Source organism: Phaenicophaeus curvirostris, unplaced genomic scaffold (assembly GCF_032191515.1).
Source record: "Phaenicophaeus curvirostris isolate KB17595 unplaced genomic scaffold, BPBGC_Pcur_1.0 scaffold_122, whole genome shotgun sequence".
Lineage (NCBI taxonomy): Eukaryota > Metazoa > Chordata > Aves > Cuculiformes > Cuculidae > Phaenicophaeus > Phaenicophaeus curvirostris.
In genome coordinates this window covers 311340-335808 of record NW_027206743.1, presented here as the reverse complement: position 1 = coordinate 335808, position 24469 = coordinate 311340, and the positions used below count along the sequence as shown (strand labels likewise).

The 24469-nt window shown below is 63.1% G+C and overlaps 1 protein-coding gene across 1 annotated transcript in view; it reads left to right on the top strand.

Annotated features, from left to right (window-relative positions):
- Positions 1-24127, top strand: part of LOC138734630 (pyruvate carboxylase, mitochondrial-like) — a 31267-nt gene extending 7140 nt beyond the window's left edge. Inside the window, 16 exon segments of the mRNA XM_069882386.1 lie at positions 556-673; positions 1616-1767; positions 2375-2493; positions 3290-3452; positions 7305-7487; positions 9328-9472; positions 10500-10589; positions 11892-12113; positions 14335-14491; positions 15504-15744; positions 16455-16704; positions 17297-17541; positions 19148-19327; positions 21013-21261; positions 22543-22683; positions 23527-24127. Coding sequence (XP_069738487.1) covers positions 556-673; positions 1616-1767; positions 2375-2493; positions 3290-3452; positions 7305-7487; positions 9328-9472; positions 10500-10589; positions 11892-12113; positions 14335-14491; positions 15504-15744; positions 16455-16704; positions 17297-17541; positions 19148-19327; positions 21013-21261; positions 22543-22683; positions 23527-23793 — 2922 coding nt within the window. The 3' untranslated portion in view covers positions 23794-24127.
- Positions 24128-24469: the final 342 nt, after the last annotated feature.

Here is a 24469-nt window from a genome sequence, read left to right as displayed (position 1 = left end):
GTTTGGGGAGCCCCAGATGTTGGGGGGCACCCATGGGGTCCCCATTGTAGGAGCTGAAGAGCTTCTCAAGCTCCTCCTTGGAAGCCTTGGGGAGGGATTTTTGGGGTTCCCCAGCATTTTTGGGGGTCCCCATTTGATTTGAGGGGCCTCTTAGACATTTGAGGGGGTCCCCCGATCTTTGAGGGGGGTCCCAGATGTTTGGGGAGCCCCAGATGTTGGGGGGCACCCATGGGTTCCCCATCCCAGGAGCTGGAGGAGAACTCCTCAAGCTCCTCCTTGGAAGCCTTGGAGAGGGATTTTTGGGGGTCCCCAGCATTTTTGGGGGCCCGAATTTGATTTGAGGGGCCCCTTAGACATTTGAGGGGTCCCCCAATCTTTGAGGGGGGGTCCCAGATATCGGGGAGCCCCAGATGTTGGGGGGCACCCTTGGGTTCCCCATCCCAGGAGCTGAAGAGCTTCTCAAGCTCCTCCTTGGAAGCCTTGGAGAGGGATTTGGGGGGGACCCCGGTATTTTTGGGGGGTCCCCTCATTTTTTTGGGGTGTCCTGGGGGGCAGGAGCTGGAGGAGAGTTTCTCGCGCGCCTCCTCGGAGGCCTTGGCCGCCTTCGGCAACGGGGACCTCTTCGTTGAGAAGTTCATCGAGCGGCCCCGACACATCGAGGTCCAGATCCTGGGTACGGGATTTTGGGGGGGCCCTGGGTCTTTTGGGGGGGCCCTGGGTCTTTGGAGAGGGATTTGGGGGGTCCTGGGGGGCTTTTGGGGGGTCCCTGGGTCTTTGGAGGGGGATTTGGGGGGTCCTGGGGGCTTTTGGGGGATCCCTGGGTCTTTGGAGAGGGATTTTGGGGGTCCTGGGGGGCTTTTGGGGGGTTCCTGGGTCTTTGGAGGGGGATTTTGGGGGGTCCTGGGGGGCTTTTTGGGGGTCCCTGGGTCTTTGGAGGGGGATTTGGGGATGTTTGGGGGAATTTAAGGGGGTCCCAGGGTCTTTTTGGGGTGCTCATCCCATTTTTGGGGTGCTTGGGTCCCTTTTTTGGGGTGCTTGGGTCTCATTTTGGGGTGCCCTGAGCTTTGGGTCCCATTTCTGGGTCCCTGGGTCCCTTTCTGGTGTCGTGAAGGTGTCTGGGTCCCTTTTTGGGGTCCCCACCCCACTTTTTGAGGTCCCCATCCCATTTTTTGGGGTGCTCATCCCATTTTTGGGGTGCTTGGGTCCCTTTTTTGGGGTGCTCAGCCCCTTTTTGGGGTGCCCTGAGCTCTGGGTCCCATTTCTTGGTCCCTTTTTGGTGACGTGAAGGTGTCTGGGTCCCTTTTTGGGGCCCCCATCCCATTTTTTGGGGCCCCCATCCCATTTTTTGAGGTCCCCATCCCATTTTTTGGGGTGCTCGTCCCATTTTTGGGGTGCTTGGGCCCCTTTTTTGGGGTGCTCAGCCCCTTTTTGGGGTGCCCTGAGCTTTGGGTCCCATTTCTTGGTCCCTTTTTGGTGACGTGAAGGCGTCTGGGTCCCTTTTTGGGGCCCCCATCCCATTTTTTGGGGCCCCCATCCCATTTTTTGGGGTCCCCATCCCATTTTTTGGGGTGCTCGTCCCCTTTTCGGGGTGCCCTCACCCCCTTTTCCCTCTCAGGGGACCAACACGGGGACGTCGTCCACCTCTACGAGCGCGACTGCTCCATCCAGCGTCGCCACCAGAAGGTGGTGGAGATCGCCCCGGCCGCTCGCCTGCACCCCGACCTCCGCGCCCGCCTCGCCCAGGACGCCGTCCGCCTCGCCCAGCAGGTCCTGCACCCCCAAATTTGAGGGGGACCCCGAAATTTTGGGGTTGGGGGACACCCCAAAACTTTAGGAGGAACCTAGAGGTCTAGGAGGACCCGGAGTTTGCAGCGAGAACCAGGCTTTGATGTCATCTGGGGGCAACGAGGGGTTAATGGGGGGGACTCAGAAGTTTGAGGGCATCGGGAATTGGAGGGGAACCCCAAAATTTGGGGGGGACCCCGAAATCTGGGGGGGACCCAGAGGTTTGGGAGGACCCAGAGCTTGCAGCGAGAACCAGGCTTTGATGCCATCTGGGGGCAATGAGGGGTTAATGGGGGGGGACCCCAGGGGTTTTGGGGGGCCCCAAGGGGTTTTGGGGGGACCCAGGTGTTTGAGGGCATCGGGAATCGGAGGGGGACCCCGAAATTTAGGGGGGACCCCAAAATTTAGGGGGTCCCCGGGGGTTGGAGAAGATCCAGGTCTTGGAGGAGTTGGGTGGGAGATGCAAGAGCTTTGGGGGGGGGTCCCCATGGGTTTGGGGGGGCTCCTAGGGGTTTGGGGGTGTCCCTAGAGGTTTTGGGGTGCCCCTCGGAGTTTTGGGGACCCCTCGCTGAGGTTTTGGGGGGCTCAGGTGGGCTACGAGAACGCGGGGACCGTGGAGTTCCTGGTGGATCAAGGCGGCGACTACTACTTCATCGAAGTCAACTCGCGGCTCCAGGTGGAGCACACGGTGACCGAGGAGATCACGGAGTGAGTTGGGGAACCCCCAAAACCCTCGGGGGGGACCCCAAAAATCCTCTGAGGGGACCCCCAAAATCTTGGGGGGCCCCCAAAACCCCTAACACCCCCCCCCCCCCCCTCCTGGGTCTCTGGGGTTGGAGGATGCTTTGGGCTCTTTGGAGGGATGCAGGATGCTCTGAACCTCAAAAACCTTGGATTCTCCCCTAAAAATCGGGGTCCCCCCCAAAAATCGGGGTCCCCCAAACTCCCAGGGTCCCCCCAAAAAATTCGGGGTACCCCCCAACCCCTGGGTCTCCCCAAAACCCCTTTTGGGTTGGGGGTTACGGGATGGTTCTGGTCCCTGGTGGGATGCGGGATGCTCTGAACCCCAAAATCCCTGAATTCTCCCCCAAAAACCGGGGTCCCCCCCAGAAATCAGGGTCCCCCAAACCCCTGGGATCCCCCTATCAGTCCTGGGTCACCCCAAAACCTCCTGGGTCTCCCCAAAACCCCTTTTGGGTTGGGGGTTACGGGACGGTTCTGGTCCCTGGTGGGATGCGGGATGCTCTGAACCCCAAAATCCCTGAATTCTCCCCCAAAAACCGGGGTTCCCCCCCAAAAATCAGGGTCCCCCAAACCCCTGGGATACCCCTATCAGTCCTGGGTCACCCCAAAACCTCCTGGGTCTCCCCAAAACCCCTTTTGGGTTGGGGGTTATGGGACGGTTCTGGTCCCTGGTGGGATGCGGGATGCTCTGAACCCCCAAATCCCCCCCCTCCACTTCAAAACTCGGGGTCCCCCTGAAAACTCGGGGTCCCCCGTGCAGCGTGGACCTGGTGCAGGCGCAGCTGCAGGTGGCGTCGGGGAAGTCTCTGCGGGAGCTGGGGCTGCGGCAGGAGAGCATCCGCGTCAACGGCTGCGCCATCCAGTGCCGCGTCACCACCGAGGACCCCGCGCGCGGCTTCCAGCCCGACACCGGCCGCATCGAGGTGACCCCCGAACCCGCCTCGGGGACCCCCCGGCTGCAGGGGAACCCGGGGGTGCCACCTCGGGACCTTCCTGAGATCCCCCCGTTAGGGAATCCCATGAGTTCCACCTCGGGAACCTCTGGAGAACCTGCTTGAGGTCTTGAGATCTTGTTTTGGGACCCCCACTTTGGGGATCCCATGGGGTTCCACCTCGGGAACCTCTTGAGATCCTGCTTGAGGTCTTGAGATCTTGTTTTGGGACCCCCCACTTTGGGGATCCCATGGGGTTCCACCTCGGGAACCTCTTGAGATCCTGCTTGAGGTCTTGAGAACTTGTTTTGGGACCCCCACTTTGGGGATCCCATGAGGTTCCACCTCGGGACCCCCTTAGGGACCCCCATGAGACCCCCCACTTTGGGAATCCCATGAGTTCCACCTCGGGAACCTCTTGAGATCCTGCTTGAGGTCTTGAGCTCTTATTTTGGGGACCCCACTTTGGGAATCCCATGAGTTCCACCTCGGGAACCTCTTGAGATCCTGCTTGAGGTCTTGAGATCTTGTTTTGGGACCCCCCACTTTGGGGATCCCATGAGGTTCCACCTCAGGACCCCCTTAGGGACCCCAATGGAACCCCCTCTTTGGGAAAACCAGGGGGTTCCACCTCGGGAACCTCTTGAGATCCTGCTTGAGGTCTTGAGATCTTGTTTTGGGACCCCCACTTTGGGGATCCCATGGGGTTCCACCTCAGGACCCCCTTAGGGACCCCCATGAGACCCCCCACTTTGGGAATCCCATGAGTTCCACCTCGGGAACCTATTGAGATCCTGCTTGAGATCTTGAGACGTTGTTTTGGGGACCCCACTTTGGGGATCCCATGGGGTTCCACCTCAGGACCCCCTTAGGGACCCCTATGGGACCCCCAGGGGACCCCCTCTTAGGGAATCCCATGAATTCCACCTCAGGAACCTCTTGAGATCCTGCTTGAGATCTTGAGACCTTGTTTTGGGACCCCCCGTAGGGGATCTCATGGGGTTCCACCTCGGGACCCCGTTAGGGATCCCCATGGGACCCCCGTTTGGGGGATATAGGTGCCTATAGGTGCCTTAGGTTCCAATGGGGTGTCTCTAGGTGCCTCCAGGTGGGTATGGGGTGGCTGTAGGTGCCTATAGGTGCCTATAGGTGCCTCTAGGTGGGTTTAGGGTGTCTCTAGGTGTCTGTAGGTGCCTATAGGTGCCTCTGGAGTTCCTATAGGTAGTTATGGGGTGGCTCTAGTTGCCTCTGGGGTGTCTCTAGGTGCCTCTAGGTAGCTATCGGGTGGTTGTAGGTGCCTATAGGTGCCTCAAGGTGGGTATAGGGTGTCTTTAGGTGCATCTAGGTGCCTGTAGGTGGGTATAGAGTGGCTGTAGGTGCCTCTAGGTGCCTCTGGGTTGGCTCTAGGTGCCTATAGGTGCCTTCAGGGTGGCTCTGGGGTGGCTCTAGGTGGCTCTGGGGTGGCTCTAGGTGCCTATAGGTAGGTATGGGGTGTCTCTAGGTTCCTCCAGGTGGCTCTGGGGTGGCTCTAGGTGCCTCCAGGTGGCTCTGGGGTGCCTATAGGTGCCTATAGGTGCCTATAGGTGCCTCTAGGGTGGCTCTAGGTGCCCCTAGGTGCCTATAGGTGCCTTCAGGGTGGCTCTAGGTGCCTCTGGGGTGGCTCTAGGTGCCTATAGGTGCCTTCAGGGTGCCTCTAGGTGCCTCTGGGGTGGCTGTAGGTGCCTCTGGGTGAATATAAGGTGCCTATAGGTGCTTCTGGGTTGGCTCTAGGTGCCTCTAGGTGCCTCTAGGGTGCCTCTAGGGTGGCTCTAGGTCCCTCTAGGTGCCTATAGTTGCCTATAGGTGCCTTCAGGTTGGCTCTAGGTGCCTATAGGGGCCCTCAGGGTGGCTGTAGGTGCCTCTAGGTGCCTCTGGGTTGGCTCTAGGTGCCTGTAGGTGGCTCTGGAGTTCCTATAGGTAGTTATGGGGTGGCTCTAGTTGCCTCTGGGGTGTCTCTAGGTGCCTCTAGGTAGCTATGGGGTGGTTGTAGGTGCCTGTAGGTGCCTATAGGTGCCTCAAGGTGGGTATAGGGTGTCTTTAGGTGCCTCTAGGTGCCTGTAGGTGGGTATAGAGTGGCTGTAGGTGCCTCTAGGTGCCTCTGGGTTGGCTCTAGGTGCCTATAGGTGCCTTCAGGGTGGCTCTGGGGTGGCTCTAGGTGGCTCTGGGGTGGCTCTAGGTGCCTATAGGTAGGTATGGGGTGTCTCTAGGTTCCTCCAGGTGGCTCTGGGGTGGCTCTAGGTGCCTCCAGGTGGCTCTGGGGTGCCTATAGGTGCCTCTAGGGTGGCCCTAGGTGCCTATAGGTGCCTTCAGGGCGCCTCTAGGTGCCTCTGGGGTGGCTGTAGGTGCCTCTGGGTGAATATAAGGTGCCTATAGGTGCTTCTGGGTTGGCTCTAGGTGCCTATAGGTGCCTTCAGGGTGCCTCTAGGTGCCTCTAGGGTGCCTCTAGGGTGGCTCTAGGTCCCTCTAGGTGCCTATAGTTGCCTATAGGTGCCTTCAGGTTGGCTCTAGGTGCCTCTAGGTGCCTCTGGGGTGGCTCTAGGTCCCTCTAGGTGCCTATAGGTGCCTTCAGGCCGCCTCTAGGTGCCTCTGGGGTGGCTGTAGGTGCCTCTGGGTGAGTATAAGGTGCCTATAGGTGCTTCTGGGTTGGCTCTAGGTGCCTATAGGTGCCTATAGGTGCCTTCAGGGTGCCTCTAGGTGCCTCTAGGGTGGCTCTAGGTGGCTCTAGGTGGCCCTGGGGTGGCTGTAGGTGCCTCGAGGTGGCCCTGGGGTGGCTGTAGGTGCCTCTGGGGTGGCTCTAGGTGCCTATAGGTGCCCTCAGGGTGGCTGTAGGTGCCTCTAGGTGCCTCTGGGTTGGCTCTAGGTGCCTGTAGGTGCCTGTAGGTGGCCCTGGGGTGGCTGTAGGTGGCTCTGGGGTGGCTGTAGGTGCCTCTAGGTGGCCCTGGGGTGGCTGTAGGTGCCTCTGGGGTGGCTCTAGGTGCCTATAGGTGCCCTCAGGGTGGCTGTAGGTGCCTCTAGGTGCCTCTGGGTTGGCTCTAGGTGCCTGTAGGTGGCTCTGGGGTGGCTGTAGGTTCCTGTAGGTGGCTCTGGGGTGGCTGTAGGTGGCTCTGGGGTGGCTGTAGGTGCCTCTAGGTGGCCCTGGGGTGGCTGTAGGTGCCTCTGGGGTGGCTGTAGGTTCCTATAGGTGGCCTTAGGTTCCTCTGGGGTGGCTGTAGGTGCCTCTAGGTGGCCCTGGGGTGGCTGTAGGTGCCTATAGGTGCCCTCAGGGTGGCTCTAGGTGCCCTCAGGGTGGCTCTAGGTGCCTCTAGGTGCCTGTAGGTGGCCTTGGGGTGGCTGTAGGTGGCTGTGGGGTGGCTGTAGGTTCCTATAGGTGGCCCTGGGGTGGCTGTAGGTGGCTGTGGGGTGGCTGTAGGTTCCTATAGGTGGCCCTGGGGTGGCTGTAGGTGCCTCGAGGTGGCCCTGGGGTGGCTGCAGGTGCCTCTGGGGTGGCTGTAGGTTCCTATAGGTGGCCCTGGGGTGGCTGTAGGTGGCCCTGGGGTGGCTGTAGGTGGCTCTGGGGTGGCTGTAGGTTCCTATAGGTGGCCCTGGGGTGGCTGTAGGTGGCCCTGGGGTGGCTGTAGGTGGCTCTGGGGTGGCTGTAGGTTCCTATAGGTGGCCCTGGGGTGGCTGTAGGTGCCTCTAGGTGGCCCTGGGGTGGCTCTAGGTGGCTGTGGGGTGGCTGTAGGTGCCTCGAGGTGGCCCTGGGGTGGCTGCAGGTGCCCGTGGGCGCCTGTGGCTCCTCGAGGTGCCCGCGGTGCGTGCCGGCAGGTGTTCCGCAGCGGCGAGGGGATGGGCATCCGGCTGGACGGGGCGTCGGCGTTCCAGGGCGCCCTCATCTCCCCGCACTACGACTCGCTGCTCGTCAAGGTGGTGGCGCACGGGCCCGACCAGACGGCCGCCGCCGCCAAGATGCGCCGCGCGCTCGCCGAGTTCCGCATCCGCGGCGTCAAGGTCAGCGCCGCGTGCCGCGCACGAGGGGCTGGGGGGCGGTGGAGGTGGTCCTGGTGCGAGGCACGAGGGGCTGGAGGGGCTCTGGTGCAAGGCACGAGGTCCTAGTGTGACACACGAGGGCCTCTGGTGCAACATAGGAGGGGCTGGAGGGGCTCTGGTGCGATGCACGAGGGGCTGGAGGGGCTCTGGTGCGAGGCACGAGGTCCTAGTGTGACACACGAGGGGCTCTGGTGCAACACAGGAGGTCCTAGTGTGATGCACAAGGGGCTGGAGGGGCTCTGGTGCGATGCACGAGGGGCTGGGGGGTGCTGGGGCCACGCACGAGGGGCTCTGGTGCAACACAGGAGGTCCTGGTGCAACATAGGAAGTGCTGGAGGGGCTCTGGTGCAATGCACGAGGTCCTAGTGTGACACACGAGGGCCTCTGGTGCAACATGGGAGGGGCTGGAGGGGCTCTGGTGCGATGCACGAGGGGCTGGGGGGCGCTGGGGCCACGCACGAGGGGCTCTGGTGCAACACAGGAGGTCCTGGTGCAACATAGGAAGTGCTGGAGGGGCTCTGGTGCAATGCACGAGGTCCTAGTGTGACACACAAGGGCCTCTGGTGCAACATAGGAGGGGCTGGAGGGGCTCTGGTGCAATGCACGAGGTCCTAGTGTGACACACAAGGGCCTCTGGTGCAACATGGGAGGGGCTGGAGGGGCTCTGGTGCGATGCACGAGGGGCTGGAGGGGCTCTGGTGCGAGGCACGAGGTCCTAGTGTGACACACAAGGGCCTCTGGTGCAACATGGGAGGGGCTGGAGGGGCTCTGGTGCGATGCATGAGGTCCTAGTGTGACACACAAGGGGCTCTGGTGCAACATGGGAGGGGCTGGAGGGGCTCTGGTGCGATGCACGAGGGGCTGGGGGGCGCTGGGGCCACGCACGAGGGGCTCTGGTGCAACACAGGAGGTCCTGGTGCAACATAGGAAGTGCTGGAGGGGCTCTGGTGCAATGCACGAGGTCCTAGTGTGACACATGAGGGCCTCTGGTGCAACATAGGAGGGGCTGGAGGGGCTCTGGTGCGATGCACGAGGGGCTGGGGGGCGCTGGGGCCACGCACGAGGGGCTCTGGTGCAATGCAGGAGGTCCTGGTGCAACATAGGAGGGGCTGGAGGGCTCTGGTGCAATGCACGAGGTCCTAATGTGATACACAAGGGGCTCTGGTGCAACACAGGAGGTCCTAGTGCGATGCACAAGGGGCTGGAGGGGCTCTGGTGCGATGCATGAGGGGCTGGGGGGCGCTGGGGCCACGCACAAGGGGCTCTGGTGCAACACAGGAGGTCCTGGTGCAACATAGGAGGGGCTGGAGGGGCTCTGGTGCAATGCACGAGGTCCTAGTGTGACACACGAGGGGCTCTAGTGCAATATAGGAGGTCCTGGTGCAACATAGGAAGTGCTGGAGGGGCTCTGGTGCAATGCACGAGGTCCTAGTGTGACACACGAGGGGCTCTGGTGCAATATAGGAGGTCCTAGTGCAATGTAGGAGGGGCTGGAAGGGCTCTGATGCAATGCACGAGGGGCTGGGGGGCGCTGGGGCCACGCACGAGGGGCTCTGGTGCAACACAGGAGGGCCTGGTGCGACGCACGAGGGGCTGGGGGGGCTCTGGTGCGACGCACGAGGCTTGGGGGTCATAGAGGAGGGGGTCATAGCACTGCTGCTCATCCTCGTGCGATGAACGGGGGGGGCTCGGAGGCCACCGAGGTGGCCTCCGAGCCCCCCCCGTTCGCCGCACGAGGATTGGGGGGGGGTGGTTGCTTGAGATCCTCGTGCGACGCACGCTGACGGCGCCTCTGGCGCAGACGAACATCCCGTTCCTGCAGAACGTCCTCGCGCACCCCCAGTTCCTGAGCGGCTCGGCCGACACTCAGTTCATCGACGAGAACCCCGAGCTCTTCAACCTCCAGCCCGGCCAGAACCGAGCCCAGAAGCTGCTTCACTACCTGGGTCTGGGATTTGGGGGGGCCCCGGGGGGATATTGGGGTCCCTAGAGGGGTTTGGGAGGGATATTGGGGTCTCTAGGGGTGGTTGGGGGGAATATTGGGGTCCCTAGAGGGGTTTGGGGGGAATATTGGAGTCCCTAAGTGGGTTTGGGGGGGATATTGGGGTCCCCAGGGGGGAGATTGGGGGATTTGGGGGGGATCCTGGGTGGTTGGGGGGGGGTATTGGGGTCCCTAGGGGAGAGATTGGGGGGCTTGGGGGGGATATTGTGGTCCCTGGGGGGGTTTGGGGGGGATATTGGGGTCCCTAGAAGGGTTTGTGGGGGATGTTGGGGTCCCTAAGGGGGTTTGGGGGGGATATTGGGGTCCCTAGGGGGGATATTGGGGTCCCTAGAGGGGTTTGGGGGGGACATTGGGGTCCCTAAGGGGGTTTGGGGGGGGATTTTGGGGTCCCTGGGGGGGATTGGGGGGGATATTGGGGTCCCTAGAGGGGTTTGGGGGGGATATTGTGGTCCCTGGGGGTGTTTGGGGGGGATATTGGGGTCCCTAGAAGGGTTTGTAGGGGATGTTGGGGTCCCTAAGGGGGTTTGGGGGGGATATTGGGGTCCCTAGGGGGGAGACTGGGGGGTTTGGGGGGGATATTGGGGGTCCCTAGAAGGGTTTGTGGGGGATGTTGGGGTCCCTAAGGGGGTTTGGGGGGGATATTGGGGTCCCTAGGGGGGAGACTGGGGGGTTTGGGGGGGATATTGGGGTCCCTAGGGGGGATATTGGGGTCCCTAGAGGGGTTTGGGGGGGATATTGGGGTCCCTAGAGGGGTTTGGGGGGGATATTGGGGTCCCTAAGGGGGTTTTGGGGGGGATATTGGGGTCCCTAGGGGGGAGATTGGGGGGTTTGGGGGGGATATTGGGGTCCCTAGGGGGGGATTTTGGGGGTCTCAGGGGATTTTGGGGTCCCTAGGGGGCATTTTGGGGTGTCGGATGGGATTTTGGGGTCCTAGCCCCCCCTCTTTTCTCCCCCCCCCCCCCCCCCCCCAGGTCACGTGATGGTGAACGGCCCCAGCACCCCCCTCCCCGTTAAGGCCAAAGCGGCTCTGGTGGAGCCGACGCCCCCCCCGGTGCCCATGGGTGAGACCCCCAAACCCCCCCTGCACCCCCAAACCCACCCCGGCACCCCCAAACCCCCCCCGCACCCCCAAACCCCCCCCGGCACCCCCAAACCCCTGCTGCACCCCCAAACCCACTCCGGCACCCCCAAACCCCCCCTGCACCCCCAAACCCCCCCCGGCACCCCCAAACCCCTGCTGCACCCCCAAACCCCCCCTGCACCCCCAAACCCACTCCGGCACCCCCAAACCCCCCCTAGCACCCCCAAACCCACCCCCTAGCACCCCGAAACCCACTCTGGGACCCCCAAATCCACCCCCTAGCACCCCCAAACCCACCCCGGGACCCCCAAATCCACACCCGGGACCCCCAGATCCCCCCCCAGGACCCCCAAATCCCCCTCTAAGACCCCTAAGTCCTCCCCAGGAACCCCAGATCCCCCCCAGCACCCCCAAATCCCCCTCCCAGCCCCCCAGTGACCCCCCAGGTCCCCCCCATGCCCCCCAAATTCTCCTCCCAATCCCTCCAGGACCCCCAAATCCCCCTGCCAGCCTCTCCAGGACCCCCAAATTCCCCTCCCAACCCCTCTGTGACCCCCAAATCCCCCTCCCAACCCTTCTGTGACCCCCAAATCCCCCTCCCAGCCCCTCCATGCCCCCCCAATCCCCCTCCCAACCCCTCCATCACCCCCAAATCCCCCTCCCAGCCCCTCCATCACCCCCAAATCCCCCTCCCAGCCCCTCAGTGACCCCCAAATCCCCCTCCCAGCCCCTCCAGGACCCCCAAATCCCCCTCCCAACCCCTCAGTGACCCCCAAATCCCCCTCCCAGCCCCTCCAGGACCCCCAAATCCCCCTCCCAGCCCCTCCATGCCCCCCAAATCCCCCTCCCAACCCCTCCATCACCCCCAAATCCCCCTCCCAGCCCCTCCATGCCCCCCAAATCCCCCTCCCAGCCCCTCCATGCCCCCCAAATCCCCCTCCCAACCCCTCCATCACCCCCAAATCCCCCTCCCAGCCCCTCTATGACCCCCAAATCCCCCTCCCAACCCCTCTGTGACCCCCAAATCCCCCTCCCAGCCCCTCCAGGACCCCCAAATCCCCCTCCCAACCCCTCCCTGACCCCCAAATCCCCCTCCCAACCCCTCCCTGACCCCCAAATCCCCCTCCCAGCCCCTCTATGACCCCCAAATCCCCCTCCCAGCCCCTCTATGACCCCCAAATCCCCCTCCCAACCCCTTCCAGGACCCCCAAACCCCCCCAATCCCCCTCGCAGCCCCTGGGTGCCCCCCCAGTCCCCCTGGGTGACCCCCCGCTCCCCTCAGGGCCCCCCCCCGAGGGTCTGCGGGCCGTGCTGCAGCGCGAGGGGCCGTCGGGCTTCGCTCGGGCGCTGCGGGAGCACCGGGGGCTCCTTCTCACCGACACCACGTTCCGCGACGCCCACCAGTCGCTGCTGGCCACGCGCGTGAGGACCCGCGACCTGGCCCGCATCGCCCCCTTCGCCGCCCACGCCCTCAGCAACCTCTGCAGCATGGAGACCTGGGGAGGTGGGCCGGGGGGGGCTGGGGGGGCACCCAGGGGCTGGGAGGGGGATTTGGGGGGCACCGAGGGGGATTTGGGGGTCATTGAGGAGTTGGGAGGGGGATTTGGGGGTCATTGAGGGGTTGGGAGGGGGATTTGGGGGTGATGGAGGGGTTGGAAGGGGGATTTGGGGGTCCTGGAGGGATTAGGAGGGGGATTTGGGGGTCATAGAGACGCTGGGAGGGGGATTTGGGGGTCATAGAGAGGCTGGGAGGGGGATTTGGGGGTGATGGAGGGATTAGGAGGGGGATTTGGGGGTCCTGGAGGGATTAGGAGGGGGATTTGGGGGTCATAGAGGGGCTGGGAGGGGGATTTGGGGGTCCTGGAGGGATTAGGAGGGGGATTTGAGTGGGATTTGGGGGTCATTGAGGGGCCTGGAGGGGGATTTGGGGGGCATGGAGGGGGATTTGAGGGTCATGGAGGGGTTGGGAGGGGGATTTGGGGGTCAATGAGGGGTTGGGAGGTGGTCCTGGGGGGGACTGGGGGGTCCTGGAGGGGTTGGGAGGGGGATTTGGGGGGCACCGAGGGGCTGGGAGGGGGATTTGGGGGTCAGGGAGGGGTTGGGAGGGGGATTTGGGGGGCACTGAAGGGTTGGGAGGGGGATTTGGGGGGCATAGAGGGGCTGGGAGGTGGATTTGGGGGTGATGGAGTGGTTGGGAGAGGGATTTGGGAGGCACTGAGGGGCTGGGAGGGGGATTTGGGGGTCTTGGAGGGGGATTTGGGGGTCATTGAGGAGTTGGGAGGGGGATTTGGGGGTCATTGAGGGGTTGGGAGGGGGATTTGGGGGTCATTGAGGGGTTGGGAGGGGGATTTGGGGGGCACTGAGGGGCTGGGAGGGGGATTTGGGGGGCACTGAGGGGCTGGGAGGGGGATTTGGGGGTCTTGGAGGGGTTGGGAGGGGGATTTGGGGGGCACTGAGGGGCTGGGAGGGGGATTTGAGGGGCACTGAGGGGCTGGGAGGGGGATTTGGGGGTCAATGAGGGCTGGGAGGGGGATTTGGGGGTGATGGAGGGGTTTGGAGGGGGATTTGGGGGTCTTGGTGGGGTTGGAAGGGGGATTTGGGGGTCCTGGAGGGGCTGGGAGGGGGATTTGGGGGGGATTTGGGGCTCCTCGGGTGGGATTTGAGGGTCATTGAGGGGTCGGGAGATGGATTTGTGGGTCCTGGGGTGGGATTTGGAGGTCTTGGGGTGGGATTTGGGGGTCCTGGGGTGGGATTTGGGGGTCATTGAGGGGTTGGGAGATGAATCTGTGGGTCCCGGGGTGGGATTTGTGGGTCCCGGGGTGGGATTTGGGGGTCCTGGGGTGGGATTTGAGGGTCATTGAGGGTTTGGGAGATGGATTTGTGGGTCCTGGGGTGGGATTTGAGGGTCCTGGGGTGGGATTTGGGGGTCATTGAGGGGTTGGGAGATGGATTTGTGGGTCCTGGGGTGGGATTTGAGGGTCCTGGGGTGGGATTTGAGGGTCATTGAGGGTTTGGGAGATGGATTTGTGGGTCCTGGGGTGGGATTTGAGGGTCCTGGGGTGGGATTTGGGGGTCCCGGGGTGGGATTTGTGGGTCCTGGGGTGGGATTTGGGGGTCCTGGGGTGGGATTTGAGGGTCATTGAGGGTTTGGGAGATGGATTTGTGGGTCCTGGGGTGGGATTTGAGGGTCCTGGGGTGGGATTTGGGGGTCATTGAGGGGTTGGGAGATGGATTTGGGGGTCCTGGGGTGGGATTTGGAGGTCCCGGGGTGGGATTTGAGGGTCATTGAGGGGTTGGGAGATGGATTTGGGGGTCCCGGGGTGGGATTTGGGGGTCATTGAGGGGTTGGGAGATGGATTTGTGGGTCCTGGGGTGGGATTTGGGGGTCATTGAGGGGTTGGGAGATGGATTTGTGGGTCCTGGGGTGGGATTTGGGGGTCATTGAAGGGTTGGGAGATGGATTTGGGGGTCCCGGGGTGGGATTTGGGGGTCATTGAGGGGTTGGGAGATGGATTTGGGGGTCCCGGGGTGGGATTTGGGGGTCCTGGGGTGGGATTTGGGGGTCCCGGGGTGGGATTTGGGGGTCATTGAGGGGTTGGGAGATGGATTTGGGGGTCCCGGGGTGGGATTTGGGGTCCGGGGGGGTCGGGAGGCGGGTTGGTGGGTGTGCGAGGCGGGCAGCGTGCGTCGCACGGGGGCTTCGCACGAGGACCCGTGTCCGCCAGGCGCCACCTTCGACGTGGCGATGCGGTTCCTGCACGAGTGTCCCTGGGAGCGGCTGCGGGAGCTGCGGCGCCTCGTCCCCAACGTCCCCTTCCAGATGCTCCTGCGAGGAGCCAACGCCGTGGGCTACACCAACTACCCCGACAACGTCATCTACCGGTGGGACACGGGGACATCGGGGGGACACGGGGACATTGGGGACATCAGGGACATGGGGACATGGGGACGTGGGGAGATGGAGGAACCTTGAGGAGCCAACTAGCCCAACAATGTCATCTACTGGTGGAGCACGAGGGGCCACGGGGACACGGGGACGGTGGGACGTGGTGGGGTGAGAGGACATGGGGAGGTGAAGGGACATCAGGACATGGGGAGGTGAAGGGACATCAGGACATGGGGAGATGAGGGGACATCAGGATATGGAGGAACATCAGGACATGAGGAGATGAAGGGACATCAGGACATGGGGAGATGAGGGGACATCAGGACATGGTGGGATGAAGGGACCTCAGGACGTGGTGGAATGAGAGGACATGGAGAGATGAAGGGACCTCAGGACGTGGTGGGATGAGAGGACATGGAGAGATGAAGGGACATTGAGGGATGAAGGGACCTCAGGACGTGGTGGGATGAGGGGATGTGGAGAGATGAGGGGACATCAGGACATGGTGGGATGAGGGGACGTGGAGAGATGAGGGGACATGGAGAGATGAGGGGACATCAGGACATGGAGGAACATCAGGATGTGGGGAGATGAAAGAACTTCAGGGTCTAGAAGATCACGGAGGGCTGAGGGGCCACCAGGACATGGTGGGATGAGGGGACATGGAGAGATGAGGGGACATCAGGACATGGAGGAACATCAAGGTGTGGGGAGATGAAGGAACTTCAGGACATAGTGGGATGAGGGGACATGAAGGAACCTCAGGACATGGTGGGATGAGGGGACACCAGGATGTGGAAGAACGTCAGGACGTGGTGGGATGAAGGAACCTCAGGGTCTTAGAAGATCACGGAGGGCTGAGGGGCCACCAGGACGTGGTGGGATGAAGGAACCTCGGGGTCTTAGAAGATCAGGGAGGGCTGAGGGGCCACCAGGACGTGGTGGGATGAAGGAACCTCAGGGTCTAGAAGATCACGGAGTCCTTCTCCTCCTCCTCCTCCTCCCCAGCTTCTGCGAGGTGGCGGTGGCCAACGGGATGGACATCTTCCGCGTCTTCGACGCCCTCAACTACGTCCCCAACCTGGTGCTGGGGGTGGAGGCGGCCGGGCGGGCGGGGGCGGTGGTGGAGGCCGCCCTGTCCTACACGGGCAACGTGGCCGACCCGGCCCGCACCAAGTACACCCTCGACTACTACCTGGGGGTGGCCCGGGAGCTGGTGGCCGCCGGGACACACGTCCTCTGCATCAAGGTCCGCGGTGGGATTGGGGGTGCTGGGGGTGGAGGAACCGGGGTCTTGGAGGGGTTGGGGTGGAGGATCTGGGGTTGGGATGGAGGATCTGGGGTTGGGGTGGAGGATCTGGGGTCTTGGAGGGGTTGGGGTGGAGGAGCTGGGGTTGGGGTGGAGGATCTGGGGTTGGGGTGGAGGATCTGGGGTCTTGGAGGGGTTGGGGTGGAGGAACTGGGGTTGAGGTGAAGGATCTGGGGTCTTGGGAGGGGTTGGGGTGGAGGATCTGGGCTCTTGGAGGGGTTGGGGTGGAGGATCTGGGGTTGGGGTGGAGGATCTGGGGTCTTGGAGGGGTTGGGGTGGAGGATCTGGGCTCTTGGAGGGGTTGGGGTGGGATCTGGAGATCCTGGAGATCCTGGGGTGGGATCTGAAGGTCCTGGAGATCCTGGGGTTGGGTTGGGGTGGGATGTGGAGGTCCTGGGGTTGGGTTGGGGTGGGATTTTGAGGTCCTGGAGATCCTGGGGTTGGGTTGTGGTGGGATTTGAAGGTCCTGGAGATCCTGGGGTGGGATTTGGAGATCCTGGAGATCCTGGGGTGGGATTTGGAGCTCCTGGGGTGGGATTTGATGATCCTGGGGTGGGATTTGGAGGTCCTGGAGCTCCTGGGGTAGGATTTTGAGGTCCTGGGGTGGGATTTGGAGATCCTGGAGGTCCCGGTGGCCCTTTCTCCTGCAGGACATGGCGGGTCTGCTGACGCCGGCGGCGTCCCGTCTCCTGGTGGGGGCTCTACGCGAGGAGTTCCCCGAGGTCCCCATCCACGTCCACTCGCACGACACGGCCGGGGCCGCCGTGGCCTCCATGTTGGCGGCCGCCCAGGCCGGGGCTGACGTGGTGGACGTGGCCGTGGACGCCATGGCCGGGATGACCTCCCAGCCCAGCATGGGGGCCCTGGTGGCCTGTACCCGCGGGACCCCCCTGGACACCGGTACGGGGGCCACCAGGGGCCAGGAACCTGGGGTTGGAGATGAGGGACGTGGTTATGGAGGTTCTACCAGGGGTTTGGAGGTGGGGGACGTGGTTATGGAGGTTCTACCAGGGGTTTGGAGCTGGGGGACGTGGTTATGGAGGTTCTACCAGGGGTTTGGAGATGGGGGGACGTGGTTATGGAGGTTCTACCAGGGGTTTGGAGCTGGGGGACGTGGTTATGGAGGTTCTACCAGGGGTTTGGAGCTGGGGGGACGTGGTTATGGAGGTTCTACCAGGGGTTTGGAGATGGGGGACGTGGTTATGGAGGTTCTACCAGGGGTTTGGAGCTGGGGGGACGTGGTTATGGAGGTTCTACCAGGGGTTTGGAGATGGGGGAGGTGGTTATGGAGGTTCTACCAGGGGTTTGGAGGTGGCTACAAGGTCCTGGAGGTGGCCACAAGCCCCTGGAGCTGCCACCACACTTGTGGGCTGGGACCTACGAGTCCTGGAGACGCCCCCACAGCCCCGGAGACGCCACCTCTTGGGGTTCTCCTGCTTCTTCTCCCCGCTGGTGACCCCGGGTCGTCCCCTGAGGTTGTCCCCGTCCCCAGGGCTGTCGCTGGAGAAGGTCTTCGAGTACAGCGAGTACTGGGAGGGGGCGCGGGGCCTCTACGCGGCCTTCGACTGCACGGCCACCATGAAGTCGGGCAACGCCGACGTCTACGAGAACGAGATCCCGGGGGGACAATACACCAACCTCCACTTCCAGGCCCACGCCATGGGGCTCGGCCACAAGTTCAAGGAGGTCAAGAAGGCCTACGCCGAGGCCAACAAGCTCCTCGGGGACCTCATCAAGGTGGGACCCATCGCCAGGGGTTGGTTCTTCACGGTTGGGTCCTTGTGGTTGGTTCTTCGTGGTTGGTTCTTCGTGGTTGGTTCCTCACGGTTGGTTCCTCATGCTTGGTTCTTCATGCTCAGTTGCTCCATGGGTCGAGGTCTCCATGGGTTGGTTTCTTCATGGTTGGTTCCTTCAGGGTTGGTTCCTCAGGGTTGGTTCCTTCAGGGTTGGTTCCTCATGGTTGGTTCTTCATGCTCAGTTGCTCCATGGGTCGAGGTCTCCATGGGTCGAGGTCTCCATGGGTCGAGGTCTCCAGGGTTGGTTCCTCATGGTTGGTTCTTCATGGTTGGTTCCTCATGGTTGGTTCTTCATGCTCAGTTGCCCCGTGGTTGAGTTCTCCATGGTTCAAGTTCTCCATCATTGGCTTCTCCATGGTTGGGTTCTTCATGGCAGTAGCCACTTCCCTAGGGGCTGGTGGCCCCACGGTGGCTCCCGGTGGCCCCTGGTGGCCCATGGGTGGCTCCTGGTGTCCCCTGAGTGGCTCCTGGTGTCCCCTGAGTGGCTTCTGGTGGCTCCTGGTGTCCCCTGGGTGGCTCCTGGTGGCTCCTGGTGTCCCCTGAGTGTCTCCTGGTGGCTCCTGGTGGCTCCCAGTGACTCCCAGTGTCCCCTGGGTGGCTCCTGGTGTCCCCTGAGTGGCTCCTGGTGGCTCCTGGTGGCTCCCAGTGACTCCTAGTGTCCCCTGAGTGGCTCCTGGTGTCCCCTGGGTGGCTCCTGGTGTCCCCTGAGTGTCTCCTGGTGGCTCCTGGAGGTTCCCAGTGGCTCCCAGTGTCCCCTGAGTGTCTCCTGGTGGCTCCCAGTGGCTCCCAGTGTCCCCTGGGTGGCTCCTGGTGGCTCCTGGTGGCTCCCAGTGGCTCCCAGTGTCCCCTGAGTGTCTCCTGGTGGCTCCCAGTGGCTCCCAGTGTCCCCTGGGTGGCTCCTGGTGGCTCCTGGTTGCTCCCAGTGGCTCCCAGTGTCCCCTGGGTGACTCCTGGTGGCTCCTGGTGGCTCCCAGTGGCTCGTGGTGTCCCCTGGGTGGCTCCTGGTGGCTCCCGGTTGCTCCCAGTGACTCCCAGTGTCCCCTGGGTGGCTCCTGGTGTCCCCTGAGTGTCTCCTGGTGTCTCCTGGTGGCTCCCAGTGACTCCCAGTGTCCCCTGGGTGGCTCCTGGTGTCCCCTGGGTGGCTCCTAGTGGCTCCCAGTGACTCCCAGTGTCCCCTGGATGGCCCCTGGTGTCCCCTGGGTGGCTCCCGGTGGCTCCCAGTGGCTCCCAGTGGCTCCCAGTGACTCCTGGTGTCCCATGAGTGTGTCCTGGTGTGTCCTGGTGTCTCCTGGTGTCCCCTGAGTGTCTCCTGGTGGCTCCTGGTGTCCCCTGAGTGACTCCTGGTGTCCCCTGGGTGGCTCCTGGTGTCTCCTGAGTGTCTCCTGGTGGCTCCTGGTGGCTCCTGGTGTCCCATGAGTGTGTCCTGGTGTCTCCTGGTGTCCCCTGAGTGACTCCTGGTGTCTCCTGGTGGCTCCTGGTGTCCCCTGGGTGGCTCCTGGTGGCTCCTGGTGTCCCCTGAGTGTCTCCTGGTGGCTGTGGTGGCGCAGGTGACGCCGTCGTCCAAGGTGGTGGGGGACCTGGCGCAGTTCCTGGTGCAGAACGGGCTGTCGCGGGCCGAGGCCGAGGCTCGCGCCGACGAGCTCTCCTTCCCGCGCTCCGTCGTCGAGTTCCTGCAGGGCCACATCGGGGACCCCCCCGGCGGCTTCCCGGAGCCCTTCCGGTCCCGGGTCAGCACTGGGACAAACTGGGGGGGCACCGGGAGGGCACCGGGAGAGGCTGGGAGGGGATTAGAGGGCACTGGGAGGCACTGGGAGGGGACTGGGAGGAGATTAGAGGGCACTGGGAGGCACTGGGAGGCACTGGGAGGGGATTAGAGGGCACTGGGAGGCACTGGGAGAGACTGGGAGGCACTGGGAGGGGACTGGGAGGCACTGGGAGGGGGCTGAGGGATGTTTGGATGGGATTAGATGGCACTGGGAGAGACTGGGAGGCACTGGGAGGGGATTAGAGGGCACCGGGAGGGAGCTGAGAGGGGACTGGGAGGCACTGGGAGGGAACTGGGAGAGACTGGGAGGCACTGGGAGGGGATTAGAGGGCACTGGGAGGGACTGGGAGAGACTGGGAGGGGACTGGGAGGGGATTAGAGGGCACTGGGAGGGCACTGGGAGGCACTGGGAGGGGACTGGGAGGCACTGGGAAGGGATTAGAGGGCACCGGGAGGGAACTGGAAGAGACTGGGAGGCACTGGGAGGGGATTAGAGGGCACTGGGAGGGACTGGGAGGCACTGGGAGGGCACTTGGAGGGACTGGGAGGCACTGGGAGGGGGCTGAGGGACATTTGGATGGGATTAGATGGAACTGGGAGGGCACTGGGAGAGACTGGGAAGCACTGGGAGGGGATTAGATGGCACTGGGAGGGACTGGGAGAGACTGGGAGGCACTGGGAGGGACTGGGAGGGCACTGGGAGGGACTGGGAGGGGGCTGAGGGACATTTGAATGGGATTAGATAGAACTGGGAGGGGACTGGGAGGCACTGGGAGGGTTCCCGTGTGGCTGTTACCATGGCAACGGGCCCCTAGCAACAGGCTCCCCCTTCCCTGCTCCTTAGCAACGGCTCCCTAGCAACAGGTCCCTCATCACTGGTCCTTAGCAACGGCTCCCTAGCAACGGGTCCCTCACCACTGGTCCTTAGCAACGGGTCCCTCATCCCTGGTCCTTAGCAACGGCTCCCTAGCAACCCCTCCCCAGTGGCTGGTCCTTAGCAACGGGTCCCTAGCAACACCCCGAGGTGTGATGCTCTCCTAGCAACGGGTCCCCCATCTCTGGTCCCTTAGCAACGGCTCCCTAGCAACCCCTCCCCATCAGCTGGTCCTTAGCAACAGGTCCCTCCATCACTGTTCCTTAGCAACAGCCCCCTAGCAACAGGTCCTCCATCACTGGTCCTTAGCAACAGCCACCTAGCAACCCCTGCCACATCATCGGTCCTTAGCGACAGGTCCCTCATCACTGGTCCTTAGCAATGGGCCCCTAGCAACAGGTCCCTCCATCACTGGTCCTTAGCAACGGCTCCCTAGCAACGGGTCCCTCATCACTGGTCCTTAGCAATGGGCCCCTAGCAACAGGTCCCTCCATCACTGGTCCTTAGCAATGGCTCCCTAGCAACGGGTCCCTCATCACTGGTCCTTAGCAATGGGCCCCTAGCAACAGGTCCCTCATCACTGGTCCTTAGCAACGGCTCCCTAGCGACGCCCCAGGGCAGGATGCTCTCCTAGCAACGGCTCCCTCCGTCACTGGTCCTTAGCAACCGCCCCCTAGCAACCCCTCCCCAGCGGCTGGTCCTTAGCAACGGCCCCCTAGCGACGCCCCGGGGATGCTGGGGTTGCCGTGGCGACGCGGCGGTGTCCCCCGCAGGTGCTGAAGGGTCTCCCTCGGGTCGAGGGGCGCCCGGGGGCCTCCCTGCCCCCCCTGGATTTCGAGGCGCTGGGGCGGGAGCTGCGGGAGCGCGACGGGGTGGCCCCCGGCCCCGAGGAGCTGCTCTCGGCTGCCCTGTACCCCAAAGTCTACGAGGAGTTTCAGAGCTTCCGAGCCACCTTCGGGCCCGTCGCCTGCCTCGGGACGCGCCTCTTCCTCGAGGGACCCCACATCGCCGAGGAGTTCGAGGTCGGGGGGCGCTGGGAGGCGCTGGGAGGGGGGTTGGAGGGGACTGGGAGGCACTGGGAGGGGATTGGAGGGGATTGGGAGGCACTGGGAGGGGATTGGAGGGGACTGGGAGGCACTGGGAGGCACTGGGAGGGGATTGGGGGGCACTGGGAGGGGGTTGGAGGGGATTGGGAGGCACTGGGAGGCACTGGGAGGGGATTGGAGGGGACTGGGAGGCACTGGGAGGGACTGGGAGGGGATTGGAGGGGACTGGGAGGCATTGGGAGGGGATTGGAGGGCACTGGGAGGGGATTAGGGGGCACTGGGAGGGGATTGGAGGGGACTGGGAGGCACTGGGAGGGGATTGGAGGGGACTGGGAGGGGATTGGAGGGGACTGGGATGGACTGGGAGGCACTGGGAGGGGGTTGGAGGGGATTGGGAGGGGATTGGAGGGGATTAGAGAGCACTGGGAGGGACTGGGAGGGGGTTGGAGGGGATTGGGAGGCACTGGGAGGCACTGGGAGGGGATTGGGGGGCACTGGGAGGGGGTTGGAGGGGATTGGGAGGCACTGGGAGGCACTGGGAGGGGATTGGAGGGGACTGGGAGGCACTGGGAGGGGATTGGAGGGCACTGGGAGGGGATTAGGGGGCACTGGGAGGGGATTGGAGGGGACTGGGAGGCACTGGGAGGGGATTGGAGGGCACTGGGAGGGGATTAGGGGGCACTGGGAGGGGATTGGAGGGGACTGGGAGGCACTGGGAGGGACTGGGAGGCACTGGGAAGGGATTGGAGGGGACTGGGAGGCACTGGAAGGCACTGGGAGGGGATTGGAGGGCACTGGGAGGGGACTGGAGGGGATTAGAGAGCACTGGGAGGGACTGGGAGGGGGTTGGAGGGGACTGGGAGGGGATTGGAGGGGATTGGGAGGCACTGGGAGGGGATTGGAGGGGACTGGGATGGACTGGGAGGCACTGGGAGGGGAGTAGAGGGGATTATGGGGCACTGGGAGGGGACTGGGAGGCACTGGGAGGGGATTGGAGAGGATTAGAGAGCACTGGGAGGCACTGGGAGGGCACTGGGAGTGGGTTGGAGGGGACTGGGAGGTACTGGGGGGGAATTGGGGGGTACTGGGAGGGGATTGGGAGGCACTGGGATGGACTGGGAGGCACTGGGAGGCACTGGGAGCACTAGGTTTAACTAGGATGGACTAGGAGCACTGGGAGGGACTGGGAGGCACTGGGCTGAACTGGGCTGAACTGGGAGGCACTGGGAGGCACTGGGACGCCCCCCGTCGGCGCAGGTGGAGCTGGAGCGGGGCAAGACCCTGCACATCAAGGCCCTGGCGCTGGGCGACCTCAACGCGGCCGGGCAGCGCGAGGTTTTCTTCGAGCTCAACGGGCAGCTCCGCTCCATCCTCGTCCGCGACGCCCAGGCCCTCAAGGTGCGCGGGGGGGACCTCCTGGAGGGGGGTTGGGGGGACCTCGAGGGGCTCCTGGAGCTCCTGGAGGGGGGTCGGAGGACCTCAAGGTGCTTTTGGAGGACCTCAAGGTGCTTTTGGAGGACCTAGAGGGGGTTTTGGAGGACCTCAAGTTGGTTTTGGAGGACCTCAAGGTAGTTCTGGAGCTCCTGGAGGGGGGTTGGAGGCCCTCAAGGTGCTTTTGGAGGCCCTCAAGGTAGTTCTGGAGCTCCTAGAGGGAGTTTGGAGGTCCTCAAGGTGGTTTTGGAGGACTTCAAGGTGGTTCTGGAGGTTCTAGAGGGGGTTTGGAGGACCTCAAGGTGCTTTTGGAGGACCTCGAGGTGCTTTTGGAGGACCTCGAGGTGCTTTTGGAGGACCTCGAGGTGGTTTGGAGGACCTCAAGGTGGTTTTGGAGCTCCTAGAGGGGTTTTGGAGGACCTCAAGGTGCGCTTGGAGGACCTCAAGGTGGGTTTGGAGGTTCTCAAGGTGCTTTTGGAGGACCTAGAGGTGGTTTGGAGGACCTCAAGGTGGTTTTGGAGCTCCTGGAGGGGGTTTGGAGGCCCTCAAGGTGGTTCTGGAGGTTCTCAAGGTGGTTCTGGAGGCCCTCAAGGTGGTTTTGGAGCTCCTGGAGGGGGTTTGGAGGCCCTCAAGGTGGTTCTGGAGGTTCTCAAGGTGGTTCTGGAGGCCCTCAAGGTGGGTTTGGAGCTCCTGGAGGGGGTTTGGAGGCCCTCAAGGTGCTTTTGGAGCTCCTGGAGGAGGCTTTTTGGGATTTTTTGTCGTTCCCGTCCCTCTTCGGAGGCTGACGGGGGGTCCCTTGTCTCTCGGCAGGAGATGCACGTGCACCCCAAGGCGCAGCGGGAGGCGCGGGGGCAGGTCGGGGCGCCGATGCCGGGCGAGGTGGTCGAGGTGCGGGTGGAGGTCGGGGCTCAGGTGGCCAAGGGGTCCCCCATCTGCGTCCTGAGCGCCATGAAGATGGAGACGGTGGTGACGGCGCCCGTGGCCGGCACCGTCGTCCGGCTCCACGTCCGCCCCGGCCTCAGCCTCGAGGGCGACGACCTCATCGCCGAGATCCAGGAGGGACCCCCCCAAAACTAAAAAATCCACCCCCTGAACCCCAAAAATCCACCCCAAAAGGACCTCCCCCCACTAAAAAAATGGGGTGCTGGCCCTTTAAGAGCCCCCCATAATGAGGACACCCCCAATTAACCCCCCTGAACCCCAAAAATCCACCCCAAAAGGACCTCCCCCCCTAAAAAAATGGGTTGCTGGCCCTTTAAGAGCCCCCCATAATGAGGACACCCCCAATTAAGCCCCTGAACCCCAAAAATCCACCCCAAAAGGACCTCCCCCCCTAAAAAAATGGGTTGCTGGCCCTTTAAGAGCCCCCCATAATGAGGACACCCCCAATTAAGCCCCTGAACCCCAAAAATCCACCCCAAAAGGACCTCCCCCCACTAAAAAAATGGGGTGCTTGCCCTTTAAGAGCCCCCCATAATGAGGACACCCCCAATTAACCCCCCTGAACCCCAAAAATCCACCCCAAAAGGACCTCCCCCCTAAAAAAAAAGGGGTGCTGGCCCTTTAAGAGCCCCCCCATACTGAGGACACCCCCCCATAATGAGGATCCCCTTAATGAACCCCCCTGAACCCCTAAAATCCACCCCAAAAGGACCTCCCCCCACTAAAAAAATGGGGTGCTGGCCCTTTAAGAGCCCCCCTATAATGAGGATCCCCCCTATAATGAGGATCCCCCCTATAATGAGGATTCCCC